The sequence below is a fragment of the Ostrea edulis genome, chromosome 2, assembly GCF_947568905.1.
Source record: "Ostrea edulis chromosome 2, xbOstEdul1.1, whole genome shotgun sequence".
Lineage (NCBI taxonomy): Eukaryota > Metazoa > Mollusca > Bivalvia > Ostreida > Ostreidae > Ostrea > Ostrea edulis.
The window spans coordinates 77,408,631-77,422,350 of NC_079165.1; the positions used below are offsets into that span (position 1 = coordinate 77,408,631).

Genomic DNA, 13,720 nt, shown 5'->3' on the forward strand with positions numbered 1-13,720 from the left:
TTTCAAAAATTAATAAAAAGAGGAAGAAAAATAAATCTTTTTTTTAATAAGTAAAACAAATACAATTTACCCTATGGAATGTAATTTTTCCCCATGACTTTTCAATTAAGCCGAAACCCATGCATCCATTTTTTTTTTAATTAAATGTCCTTAATCAAAGTTTATTACAGGGACAGTAATATGCATTTTAGAATACTTCTACCAGATGAAATATTTTTTAACTCCAAAACTTTAACTTTTAAATTCTATATGATAATTTGGCTTTTTTCAAAAAATCATATTACTATTTTTAAATTTCAATAATCTGCTGAATGGGCCGAGTTTATGGAGGAGGAAGCATATATACCAATATTTTAATATAGACTTTGAGAGACATTCATGTTGATACGGTCGTTCTGTATTAAGTCATTGAACAGGATATTTACAAGAAATACGGATAGAAACGGGATTTTCCACGTTTCATCCATAATACTTCCTAGAGAAATTATGTGTACATCGTGTAGAGTAACGCCCAGAGGGGCTCGCGTATCCAGGCAACCGAGGTTAATTTCTATATGGACATGTGTACTAAGCCTATAGACATCTTCCAAAATCATTTGTTGCAATCGTATACTTTACTAAAGCTACATTAAGTTATATGCATTTGCAACCTAGTTTTGTATTTCTTATTTAAAAAATTGAAAAACAGACCTTGAAAATATTTTAATTGTCTTCGCTTTTTTCATTATTGTTAAAACAAGGACATTTATTTGAGGGACGCAAGTAATATCTTATACATAGTCCTGGTTACATTTGCTGATTAATTCAATCGACACTTTAGGATCTTATATATCTGTATCATTTCAAAAAATCCTACAATTCACGATTTTCTAATGTAACCCTGTCCACCACTTAATGGTCCGCTCCCGTATCTTACGCTTTTAAACGGCTCGGAGACCCTCGACAAAAGGTAACGTATTCCTACTGGAATGTGTTGAACGGAGATAAACCAGCGAATTAAAAACAGCTGTTAAATCTAGACACGGAATCAAATAAAACTAATCTTTACCCACTCTCCGCTTGATCCACAGTATCCCTCCGAGCGTCGTTTACCTGTCACCGATATATAAATATATTTTTTTCCCCTCCTCCTAGAAAGCTGGCCACTACAGAAAGGTAAGAAGATTGCCAACTGTATCACCTTGATATCCGGCAGTCTACAATAAATCTGACCTGACGTGCTGTCTGTATAATTGGGACAAAAAACCACATGCGGGTTGTCCCACGGGAGCAAGCACCAATTTCCCTTGACCGAAAAAAAATAAATGATTAAACACAGCTGAGATTTCCCTCCAAAATCATACTGGCATTTACAGAGCGATGGCTGGTGGTGATTGTGACGTTCTCCAGATTTAAGACAAGGATTAGGGTTTATCCGTGAATTATTTGAACACAACACTTTAGGACATGGTTTCACGGCACACCGGTTCCGACAGGTGCCCCTTTGTCGGGCCTCGCGTCGGATAAGCTCGTTTACCGAGGTTATCTGATCCAACAGGAATGCTACAACACATGTATACCTATTTATATCCCACAAAGTGTTAAAAGTCTCGGTTCTTACCTTCCGAGATGATTAATATCAATATTTGTCCCCTTTCCGTGTGATTCCAAGCGCTGTGGATCCACTTCAAATGTCTATGGGGAAACTTTGGAAAGTTTTAAACCTCACTGACACGCTGTTGAGCACGGTGATTCCCGAGTAACTCTGGATGACTGACAGCGTGGTATTTCCTTTCTTCTGGATAAAGCCATTTGGAAGCGGAGAGAGCCGAGAGACTACGAAATATAATCTAATTTATCCGAGCAACAGGAGAGCATGTGCTCGCTCGACACGCGCGTGTGTTCCCGATTTATTCAAATTAATCATGACACGGAAACTTCTCCCTAGGCAATTACAGACACATATAATCGACACTAGGATACAATTTATCATTTTAAAGTGTAAAGTATAATATAATTTTTATACCCCCAAAACATGGTTATGACTGAGAGAAAAAAACTTATGTCAATGTATATAATTTTCTCGATGCCAAACACATTTTCCTTTACTGTGTTTCATCAGATCACGCAAACATTCCCTTTAATTAAACAGCAAAAAGTTGTCCTTGTGTCTGTTAAAATGCTTTACTACGGGGGAAAAAAATTATCCCGCGAGGCGGATTTGAACCACCGACCTAAGGATGTCAATCTTTCTCTCACTACAGTCCTCCGCTCTACCAACTGAGCTATCACGGGATACAAATCTTTAGAGTTAACTTGTGCCATACCATACACACTACAAATATTTACGTCACTTCCTTTAATTTCCCGCCAAACTCTCACTACGCTTTAAAATTAGCCAATTTATTTGAGGGACGCAAAATGAAACTGTAGAAAAGAAATAAGAGAAAGAAAGAGACTACTTTCTTTTTATAGCATGTCATGATATGATCTCCCATTGTAAACATGACATGTTGACTTAGTACCAATGTTTCCGTCCCGTGGTATCTTTTGCATTATGTACAGTCAATCATATCATAATGTATGTACTTGTACTACGTGCCTTTTACTATTATTATGTGTCATTGCATATATTGTTATTAATTTCTTCCTGTGTGCATTTCTGACTGTTTTGCATTAGAATACACGGTGGTACTTACATATATTACATTAAGTAATGTCTCGTGTTATGTACGTATACATTGTCTATTTAGCTCTGAATACTACTAGTATTACTGTATATTATTATGTGTGAACCATATGAAACCATATTGCACATATGCACTCATTATAAACATGACATGTTGATCTAGTACCAATGCACCGTCCCGTGGTATCTTTTGCATTACAGTGGAGTTAATCATATGTACTTTACTACCCGTTTACTATTATTACATGTAGAGTTGTTATGTACATGTATATATATTTCATTTTATTTTTTATATGTGTGTATTTCTGACTGTTTTGCATTAGGATACACGGTGGTACTTACATGTAATACAAATAAGTATTATCATGTTCAAAATGTCTCATGTATGAACATTGCTCATACTAATAGTGCATATTTTGCTCTTGTTTCGTTCTTTTCTTTTTATCATCATTTTTTAAAAATAAACATTGCACATTGAAATGTTAACAATCATGTATGCTGTATGCCCGAGAGGGCCCTAATTTGGAAAAAAATCATATTCTATTCTATAGGGTGATATACCACATACCACAGGCAATTGCATCGCTTGGGGTCGAATTTACTATATACATGTACTCTTTATATAGTAAATTCGACCCCAAGCGATGCAATTGCCTGTGCCACATACTAACCTCAAATTTTCGACGCAACCCGGTCCGCGTCTTTATCAAGAAACATGAACAAATATCACATATCTCACTACGAAAAAAAAGCGACAAATAAATTATTGTCTATGTAATATTTAACAAGGGTTGCTGTCGCCTGTTGCGTCGAAAATTTGAGGACAATGTTGTGGTCCTCTCTCTCTCTCTCTCTCTCTCTATATATATATATATATATATATATATAATGTACTCTTATTTTCACACAGTAAATCTCATTAACACAAAATTTACGTGTTATACAATAAGTGCTATATTTATCTGATAGAAATTGCATATTTGAAAAAGTTGGGTTATAGATAACAATTTTACTCCTATTTGTAGCATACCCTACCAATAAAAATTTATGTTGAAACCAGTATTTGACAAGCAAATGGTAATCCTATAATAAAATATTAACTCACATACCGAAACAGACATTGCCTACGGCTACGTAGCCTTGCCTACAGAGGCAGTAGCGTGAGCCTACGGTGTTTTGGCATTCCTGTTCACAGCCGCCATTGTCAATGACGCATTCATTTCTGTCTGAAATTTAAATAAGAAGAATTCTTACAATTGATGACGAACCATCATAAGAAGATATATTTAACACTGTTGAACCCGTCGCCAGTGTGATTGGACTTATTCACGTGCGAGAAATATCTGCGATATATATATATGATAACAATGTTCATGCGAATTCTAGAATTCAGGTTTGTTACCACAAACAAGCCATTATCAAGAGGCCCATGGGCCACATCGTTCACATGAGAAGCAGTTCCTAGCAATAAACAAGCTTCAGCAAAATTATCATATGTATACAAGCAGCTTGGTTCACAAAAAAAAATTCAAGGGTAACGACTAAAAATTCATTAATTATCAAACTTAATTATTAAACTTGACTACAAATATTGATGCCCCTTCCTACCCTAGGGGTAATGATTTCTACAAACTTGAATTTCCAATTTGTCATGAAGCTTTCATGCATGTAAATTTAAGCTCTTCTGGCCCAGTTGTTCTTGAGAAGATTTTTAAATGACCTCACCCTATTCTTGCATTTTTGTGATTATCTCCCCTTTGAAGGGGGTATGGCCCTTCATTTGAACAGACTTGAATCTCCTTCACCTAAGGATGATTTTTTTCGAAGTTTGATTGAAATTGGCCGAGTAGTTCTGGAGAAGAAGATTTTCTTACATATCAGCTTGTAAAGATTTGACCCATTTATGTGGCACCACCTTAACATCGGGGGCCATGATCTGAACAAATTTTAATCTACTCTAAATTAGGAAGCTTTCACTTAAATCTCTATTCATATGGCCTGGTGGTTCTTGAGAAGAAGATTTTAAAAGATTTTCCCTATACATTCACATGTAAAATTTGACCACCTATTGTGGCCCCATCCTACCCCCAGGGGTCATGATTTTAACATACTTGAGTCTCCACGATGTCAGGAAGCTTTGATGTAAATTTTAGCTCTTCGGGCCCAGTGGTTTTCAAGAAGATTTTTAAATGGCCCTACACTACTTTTGCACTTTCGTGATTATCTTCCCTTTGAAGGGAGCATGGCCCTTCATTTCAACAAACTTGAATCCCCTTTACCAAAGGATGACCTGTTTCAAGTCTGATTGAAATTGGTTTTTCCTATAATATATCAGCATGTAAAACTTTTATCCCCTTATATGGCCCCATCCTACCCCTGGGGGCCATTTTCTGAGCAAATTTGAATCTACTTTATATCAGGAAGATTTCAGGTAAATATCCACTCTTCTGGCTCATTGGTTCTTGAGAAAAAGATTTTTAAAGATTTTTTTTATATATTCCTTGTATAACTTTGATCCCCTATTGTGGCCCCAACATACAACCAGGGGTCATGCTTTTTACAAACTTGAATCTCCACTATGCTAGAAAGCTTTCATGTAAATTTCAGCTCTTCTGGCCCAGTGGTTCTTGAGAAGAAGATTTTTAAATAACCCCACCCTATTTTTGTATTTTTGTGATTATCTCCCCTTTAAAGGAGTATGGCCCTTCATTCAAATAAACTTGAATCCCCTTCATCCAAGGATGCTTTGCACCAAGTTTGCTTGAAATTGGCCAAGTGGTTCTGGAGAAGATGAAAATACATTATGAAAAGTTTACACTGATGACGCCGACGGAGACACCGACAGACAATGGACAAATTTTGATCCGAGGGCTCAAGTGAGCTAAAAAAAAAAAAAAAAAAGAATACTCTCGTAAAAGTGTTTCATCGAATATTCGCGAAAAATAGAAATTGCAACTATTTTGGCGTCTGGTGCGTGTGGACCTCAACTGCCAACTCGTTATGAATGGCATACACAACACGAGTGCATTCCATACGCACGCGTACTACGCAGTCTAACGTTCATTGAACAACCCTGTATTTGGGATGGGTGAATTTCATTATTAATACTCATCCTTCGCTAAAAAAAACTTTTTTAAATTCATAATTAAATTTCAATCTTACATTCTTCTCATTCACTACTATGGTTAAAACCCTATATATCTTTTATTTGCATTTGAACATAATAAATAATGGTCATTGTCTTATTTTACGTGCCTGAACTGGTGATGCTTGTGTCCTAACAAAAAATTGCTGGTGCAGTTGTCCTAACAAAAGAAACAACCCTATAAGCTGATAGTGTGAATTACACCGTCAACACTTTGTTCAGTAAGCTTACCGGCGCACGTTTTCCCGTCCGCCACTAGTCCGTAACCCCGGTAACAGTCACAAAAATATTCCAGGTTCTCCCCCGGGACGCACAGCTGGGTACAGTTCCCGTTATCCAGCACACACGGGTGGATCACATCTAGAAAGAAACAGAGAGGCGGATCACATCTAGAAAGAAACAGAGAGAGGCGGATCACATCTAGAAAGAAACAGAGAGACGGATCACATCTAGAAAGAAACAGAGAGGCGGATCACATCTAGAAAGAAACAGAGAGGCGGATCACATCAAGAGAGAGAGAGGGGGGGGGGCATTTATCCCAACAAGCACGGGTGAATCACATTTATAGAAAGAAAAGGAGGTATTATAACACACGTAATGTGACCAGTGCTCTTATGATATCATACGCCGACGGACTTTGAAAACACAACACATATTCTTTCAAAATATTTTTTTTTTCATTTTTGATAATATTTATTGCAAACGTCTCTCACCATTCATCGTACTGCTGGGTTTTTTTGTTTTGTTTTTTTTTAAATTCCATAACCTGTCGTGCCCGCGTTCATTATTCACACGTCGTATATATGAATAGCATTAATCGAAATTTTCCGGACGATATTTTTTTTTTTTTTTTTAAAAACTATTGAAAAGGTAAAAACGAGCTTTATTTTAAAAATAAACTCAATTCTGCTGGACTATGATGCCCAAGTCAACCGTTTGTGACAATGCCACATAAATAAGCTACGAACGGCAACGTTATTTACTGCCTGATAAGTTTACGGCTGCTGCGACGAATCAAACGATTGGACGTCACGGTGGACCCATTCATCCTAGAACAGTATCCATGAAATGAAAACGCCATGATCCCTCCGGAGAAAACCTTATGATCGACACATCGCCTACGCTCCGTTATCAACGCTAACGGGTATAAGTTTTGACAACGCTAACGGTGGTCGTATACCGGTATTAATTTTGACAACGCCAACGGTAGTCGTATACCGGTATTAATTTTGACAACGCTAACGATGGTCATATACCGGTATCAATTTTGATTTCCATTTCACGGGCAACCTCTCGGGAGAATAACAATGACATAATGGCTATATTAGGCTCTTATAAAAATCTCTTTTCACCATTTTTTTTTTTTTTTTTCATAAGCGAAATCTCTTAACATTGCAAACAAAACATTTTTTTTTATTATTAAAAAAGAATTCACATAAAGTTACTGAGAGCTTGTAGGTATAACTCTTTCCGCTAGGTCCTCAGTACCCCTTCGTAACAGACAAGTCTTTCGGATGAGACCGCAAAAACTAAGGCACAGTGTCACAGCAGGTGTGGCACGATAAAGATCCCTCCCTGCTCAAAGGCCGTAAGCGCCGGGCATAGGCCTAAATTTTGCAGTCCTTCACGGGCAGTAATGACGTCTCCATATGAGTGAAAAATTCTCAATAGGGACGTTAAACTGTAAATAAAATCAATCAATCGTACGAGGTGCTATATATAACCGAATCACCAAATAGAATTCATAAGCCAAAGGGGAACAATCCCTATGCATGATAAAACAATGTTCACTCTTGTCTTCGGATGTCATTGCATGCACTGTCATTCAACTCGTGGACGCCTTAACATCTGGCACTATACTAGAAATTTATGGAGAGGGTCATTGCGAATATGAAATAGGTTCATAGCCCTCCAACAGGGTCTGGTCCTAGGTGTGCTTCAGTCACTCGGATCAGAGAAAGAATTATCAACGATTCACCCCCACCTTTGTGGCCAATGGCCAAAAATACTAATTTTGTTTATATTTATACAGTTCCAGTATAAAATTGTCGAAGGTAAATCCCCGGGACAAACTCTAGATTCGCACGTGTTTGTGGACCGTGTTAGTTTTGTACCTTTAAGACAGACAGGCGTGTCCGGAGAGACCCAGTGATAGCTCTGGCAGAACAGGTACCTGGAGTGGTTTCTCTGGAGGTGGTACCCCTCCACACAGGTGTAGTTAGCGTAAATGACCCAGATCCTCTTGTGTTTATCATAGTGGTACGGTGTATTGACCGTGGCGTTGGGGATGGCGGGTGGTTTCCGATAACGCTGGTGGATGCACGTGCCATCTGCCTTTCTAATTTCCGTGGTAAAATCTAGGATGGGAGTACGCACGACCGATACCGCTTTGGTGTCATTCCTCACTCTCAACTTTTCAATACTTGGGTTTCCGCTTCCGGGACCTATCAATGTAACTTGGTTTTGAGTAAGAATCACATTCCTATTTTATTTTCCAATCAAAAGCATCTGCAATTTACATCGATCGATGACGGCATTATAAATTCAACAATAATCATTATAATGCCTATATATATCAACTAGTTTTTAAAGTACAATATTGTACACTCAAGAATGAATTCAATGGGTTTTTTTACAGATAGACATGAGGTCATGAACTGCGAACATACTTACCGACCCAGTGGTCTAGAGGTAGAGCATTCGCCCCACATGCGGAAGGTAGGGGTTTGAATCCCGGTCGCCACAGACCTAAGTCAGTGACAGTTCCATCGCCAAACGTATCAATGTCACGGGTCCTCGGAGTGTGTACGCTAAGGAACCCTCACTGCTCAATGGCCGTAAGCCCTTTACGGGTATTAGTCACAGGCACCTGAAGTATGGATATTACTACCCCCCCCTTTTTTTTTTTTTTTTTTTATAAATAAACACGTGTATTTTATTATACCGGTAGAAGGCTTACAAAAAGCGTGAAACGATTACATGAATCGAAAGAGGGATGAGATAGACTGGGAATTCACACATTTCAGAGAAATTATTGCCACCAAAAAAAATTATCAAAAAAAGGGGGGTTAGTAATATCCATACTTCAGGTGCCTGTGCTATTGGTGACGTCTCCATGCGTGAAAAAATCCCCGAGAGGGACATTAAAGAAGATACAACAATCATGATCCGCGACTGTGACTCCTCACGTCAACACACCTCTTAAAGTGAACGCGCGTAAAGCGTCGCAATTCATACCCTCATGTAATTCCAAAAGTGAAATTCATTTCTTATAAGTATCACATTCTTCATGATTTAATTACGGAGTACACTTAAATAGCATACAAGAAAATAAAATATACCGATGCACTTTGGCGAGGAGTTATTCCACTGACCGTTGCCCTCGCAGAAAACTTTGGAGGCTCCCAGCAAGTACTGACTGCGTCCGCAGGAAAATTCGGCCACCTGCCCCTCATCATCCATACTGACGTAACCGTAAGCTGGGGCGGGTGGGGTTGGACAACCCTTAGCTGTGTAGAAAACCGAGTGCTTAGTATTGTTAACACAAACAGCCACTAAGTTGGTGATTATTAATTAAATTTTTTAACAGTCTGATTAAAACCAGCCCCCCCCCCCCCTTCTCCTATCGTCGTCAGATAGGAGAAGGGGGGCTGGTTTTAATCAGACTGATTTTTTAACAGCTTCAAAGTCGGTAAATCGGCCTACTTTAGCAGTCGACAATTTCTTGACCATGCCCAGAAATCAAGTAATTTTACCGAATAATGTGCTGTACATTGTCGATGAAGGTGCGTGAAATCATTACCTGACCAGTACATGCTGACATTATAGACTACCATCATACTGTTACTAGTGTACAAGTTACAAGTAGTACGTAGAAATTGGAAGGTAATAGTTATACGGTTAACAATCAAAAGACCACACTCAGAATATCAGGCCACAGTTAGAAGGTCACAATTAAAAGGCTAGGTCACCGTTAAAAGGTTATAGTTAGAAGGTTATAGTTAAGCCACAGTTAGAAGGGTATAGTAAGGTCACAGTTAGAATATTACATTTAAAAGGTCACATTAGAAGGTCAAGGTTAGAATATAGCAGTTATTGAAAGTTATAGTTATGGAAGGTTTGAAGGTTACAGTCAGAATGTTATGGTTAGATTGTCAAGTTAAAAGGTCATACATATGTAAGTAGATTGTCACAGTTAAAAGGTCAAAGTTAGAAGGTTACATAATTAGAATGAATGGAATAGTACATAAGAGGAGACATAGATGTACATTCTTTTTTTTTTATTTTTCCTGTTGACTGTGCGAGGAATTTGAAAGGTCCTGAGAACCGAATACATTGGCCTCAGTTCCCGAAACTTACCCACACAGATGGGGGAGTCGATCGTCCACACCCCATCTTCCTCTATACAGGCCCCAAATACATCACCAATCGGGAAAAACCCATCGTCACAGATATACTCCACCAGCAGGTTTCCTCCCCACGTCAGGACGGTCCCGTGACGGATAGACCCAGGGGTGGCACAGGCATAAGTCTCTGTGAATTTAAGAAGGATAGAAAATACTTTTGTTTACTGAGAGAGAAAAATTATCGCATATTAACGCACTTCCCTTTACTCATGTCTGCGGGACAAGCGTCATCTTCAACGTTGGTCACCAGGTAAAATTTTAAGGTGAGCAAATCAACAGCTCATTGGGGTTAAAGGACAACATATCAGACACGGGTTCCCCAAGAGACGCCCCTTTACGCCTCGGTCCAGTCCCGCCTTTCGTACTTCTATCTCACCACCCCCCCCCCCCTCCTTGTACCCAACACTATAACCACCCATAACAATGTCAGGTCTATCAGGATGTCACGCGGGGGTTCACCCCCCCCCCCCCCCCCCATCCCATTCCTGATTTAAAATGATAAAGAAGAGTTGATTTTGTGCTATTTGAGGGGCTTACACCTGGCTCCTTCCCCCACACCCGTTTGGGCAGAAATAGTACCATTCTGGGTAGCAATCCCCTCTCCAATTTTTTTAAACGGGTCGGATCTTCTCCTGCACAATACTTAATGTATAAAAAAAAAAGTGCGGCCTCTGAGAGTCTTAAATTCAGAGCTGTTGTGAATTTAAACACGTGCAGTACACGTGTTCGTTGAAATAGCACGTTGACATTCATGGTGTGAGCTGACCAACACAACGGGCACTTACCCTGAGCTGTGTCTTCGCCTTTGATATAACTTATCTGCAGAAGTACTACAAGAAAAACACATAGCGCCATGATCACAAAAACACTTATATCATTACTGTACTTGACCGAGTAAGGAGGGGTTCAACGAGGTCAAATACAGCTTCTCTAACATATTCACGGGATTCTAAACAAGTTAGGTGCCACCGAGCCTTGATCATCGCCGTAACCAGTATCGATCAAAAGTCTTCATTTTCCCCCATGTATATACGTAAAAAAAATAAAATAAAAAAATTGAGAAATATGAAATATACATATTAAAAGATATTGAAATACATGTAAATTGCTTAAGCGAATGCCCTTCATAATGATTTGCCTTCAGTTTTATATAAAACACAGGGGCTTGCTCCCGTTAAAAAAATTGTAAACAATACTGTATTCTAACATCAAAATATAAATATTGCAAGCGACGCTTAACGCCAGCATACTTCATGAAGCGCTAAACGCGTTTTATGAAAAGTGATTGCTGGCGTGTAGTGTTGCTGTTCATGCCCTCATGTATTTCCAAGATTGAAATTTATTTTTCATATTTACATTTCATTTTCACCCCCCCCCCCCGAAAATTCCCAGCCGTTAGAATAATCGTACTATATTTATCAAGATTGACATTCATGAGGAAATGGCTATCTTTTCAATTGATAAAGATATTGAAGGCAAAAACAATGGAAATATATATTTTTAGTCAATGAATTTTCAAACGGGAACAAGCTTCTCTGCATAAAAACAATGTATTCAACTTTTTAAAAGAATTCTATGATTTGTTTCGGCCAACTTTAATTAATACCATGATATATATAGTGGGGGTGGGGGGATGGGGGGTGGGGGTGGCGTCACCTAACATATCTTCATTTGAAAATAGAAATAGATGACAGATATTGAACATTGTCACACACACACCCCTTTTTTCTACGTGCCTGCATTGCCATGATAACCCCTTAAAATTTAAGCTTAAGAAATGCAGGACGAAATTGTAATTTTCGAGGATATTCATCTCACAATTTTACAGTGTAGGCATTTCGTGTTCACTTCAGTGACGTGGTGTTTACACATATACTTAGAAAACCACCATGTATAGTATTAAAGAAATGCATTGACTTATGGATAGTAAAATTCAATTTGTCCCATCCATGCATGCATGTAAGAATTAATTCATACCTAAATTCTCGTAGTATGCTTATATTTGATATTTTATTTTCCTGTATTAATGTAACGGCGGGTAACGTGCTAATTGTTAATCGCGCTTACATATGTCCATATCTAATTCTAACTATTACTTTTTATTGTAATCATTTAAAATCAATTTACAATTACTGCGGGACAAATTACTGAAAATCACAAGATGAGCGAAAACATTTTGAATTCATTATGGACTTTTCTTTCAAAATATTGTGATAGTATATTCCTGTTGGTTTAAAACAGAATCACGGAGGAAATATAGACGAATTCTGATTAAGTCGCAAGTTTAATTTAGCCATTGCATGTACCTATAGATTTAATTTCTCAGGAAAATATCTAATTAGTTTTATGCTGCGTTAGCCTCAAATGTCATAACCCTGTCGTATCAATTTTATATTTTTCTTTCATTAAAACTTATTTCAACGTTAATTATATTATATCGATGTTCTGGCGTTGCGTTTTTAACGTCATTTTGACTCTACCAAAATTGACACAAACAGCGTGCGCGACGTCCTTGTCCTCGGGTGTGCAATGGCACTTCTTTTGTTGATGTAATTTTCGCCCTATCTTAAATCATCTGAATATTAGAAAATAAATCTTTTTTTTCTACTTGTAGACCATTTTGCATTTTTCCTTTCAAATTATGAAATTATGAGTTATGCTACCAAACTCACCTCATTTTAAAAAGAAAACATCGTTTCTTATAAAAGTCGACGACCTTAACCACTGAACCACGCAGTAGACCATAAATAACTAAGGAAAAATAACGTACAGGTGAAATTGAAAATAATATCAGTGAATTCGTTTCGATTTTTTGAAATTTACAACAAAAAATTGCCCTCGTGAAACAAAATTTCAAAGCGACAGTCTTTTAGTGGAAACTTGAAAAACATGTTAATGCTAAATTTATTTTGTTTCACGGAGGCAGTTTTTCTGAAATTCGGGGATACCCATCCATTTTAACACTAAAAACCATATAAATCGCTTCTTGCTTGATTTAAACTCAAATTATTTTGGTTATATTTTTTTTCAATACACATCATTTAAACTTATTTTCAAAAATGTTTGAATCAAGACATAAGTTCCAATTGGTTTTATCATAGCCTATATTTGAATAACTTTATTTTATCGATCTTTCATGCAACACCTCTAGGGAAATTAACATGAGACATGCAACACCTTCTATTGTTTATATCAGCATTTGGTATACATTAAACTGACCATAATATCAAAAAAATATGAAATTATCTATTTCCTCTTCGAAACGAGTGAATTACTTTCTTATCAAATGAAGATTATCGATTTTTTTTTTTAGCTATTTTATTATCAAATACGCATAAACTTACTAAATTTGTGTCTCCCTGAAGTTCAGGTAAAATTTGCATGACAGCTGGTAATCTTCCTTTAGGCAATATATGAACGCAGCAAGAAACGCGTATGTACGGAATTTTGCGTCTCATTATACGTAATAGTTCAACAAAGGGAAACAACTATCGGGATATT

General features: G+C 37.6%; 1 protein-coding gene and 1 non-coding gene across 3 annotated transcripts in view; both read right to left on the reverse strand.

Annotated features, from left to right (window-relative positions):
* Positions 1–11,592, reverse strand: part of LOC125679324 (fibrillin-2-like) — a 59,480-nt gene extending 47,888 nt beyond the window's left edge. Inside the window, exons 1-6 of one of the 2 annotated variants that reach the window (XM_056153678.1) lie at positions 11,005–11,592; positions 10,173–10,346; positions 9,155–9,322; positions 7,928–8,257; positions 6,045–6,173; positions 3,778–3,894 (exon numbers count right to left, since the gene is read on the reverse strand). In XM_056153678.1, the coding sequence (XP_056009653.1) occupies positions 3,778–3,894; positions 6,045–6,173; positions 7,928–8,257; positions 9,155–9,322; positions 10,173–10,346; positions 11,005–11,074 (988 nt within the window). In that variant the 5' untranslated portion in view covers positions 11,075–11,592. The remainder of the gene's footprint in view (positions 1–3,777; positions 3,895–6,044; positions 6,174–7,927; positions 8,258–9,154; positions 9,323–10,172; positions 10,347–11,004) is intronic. The other variant, XM_056153679.1, reaches the window with a different exon arrangement.
* Trnay-gua (transfer RNA tyrosine (anticodon GUA)) lies at positions 2,186–2,274 on the reverse strand. Its single transcript is given in 2 exon segments — positions 2,186–2,221; positions 2,238–2,274. It is a non-coding gene; the product is annotated as a tRNA-Tyr (tRNA).
* Positions 11,593–13,720: the final 2,128 nt, after the last annotated feature.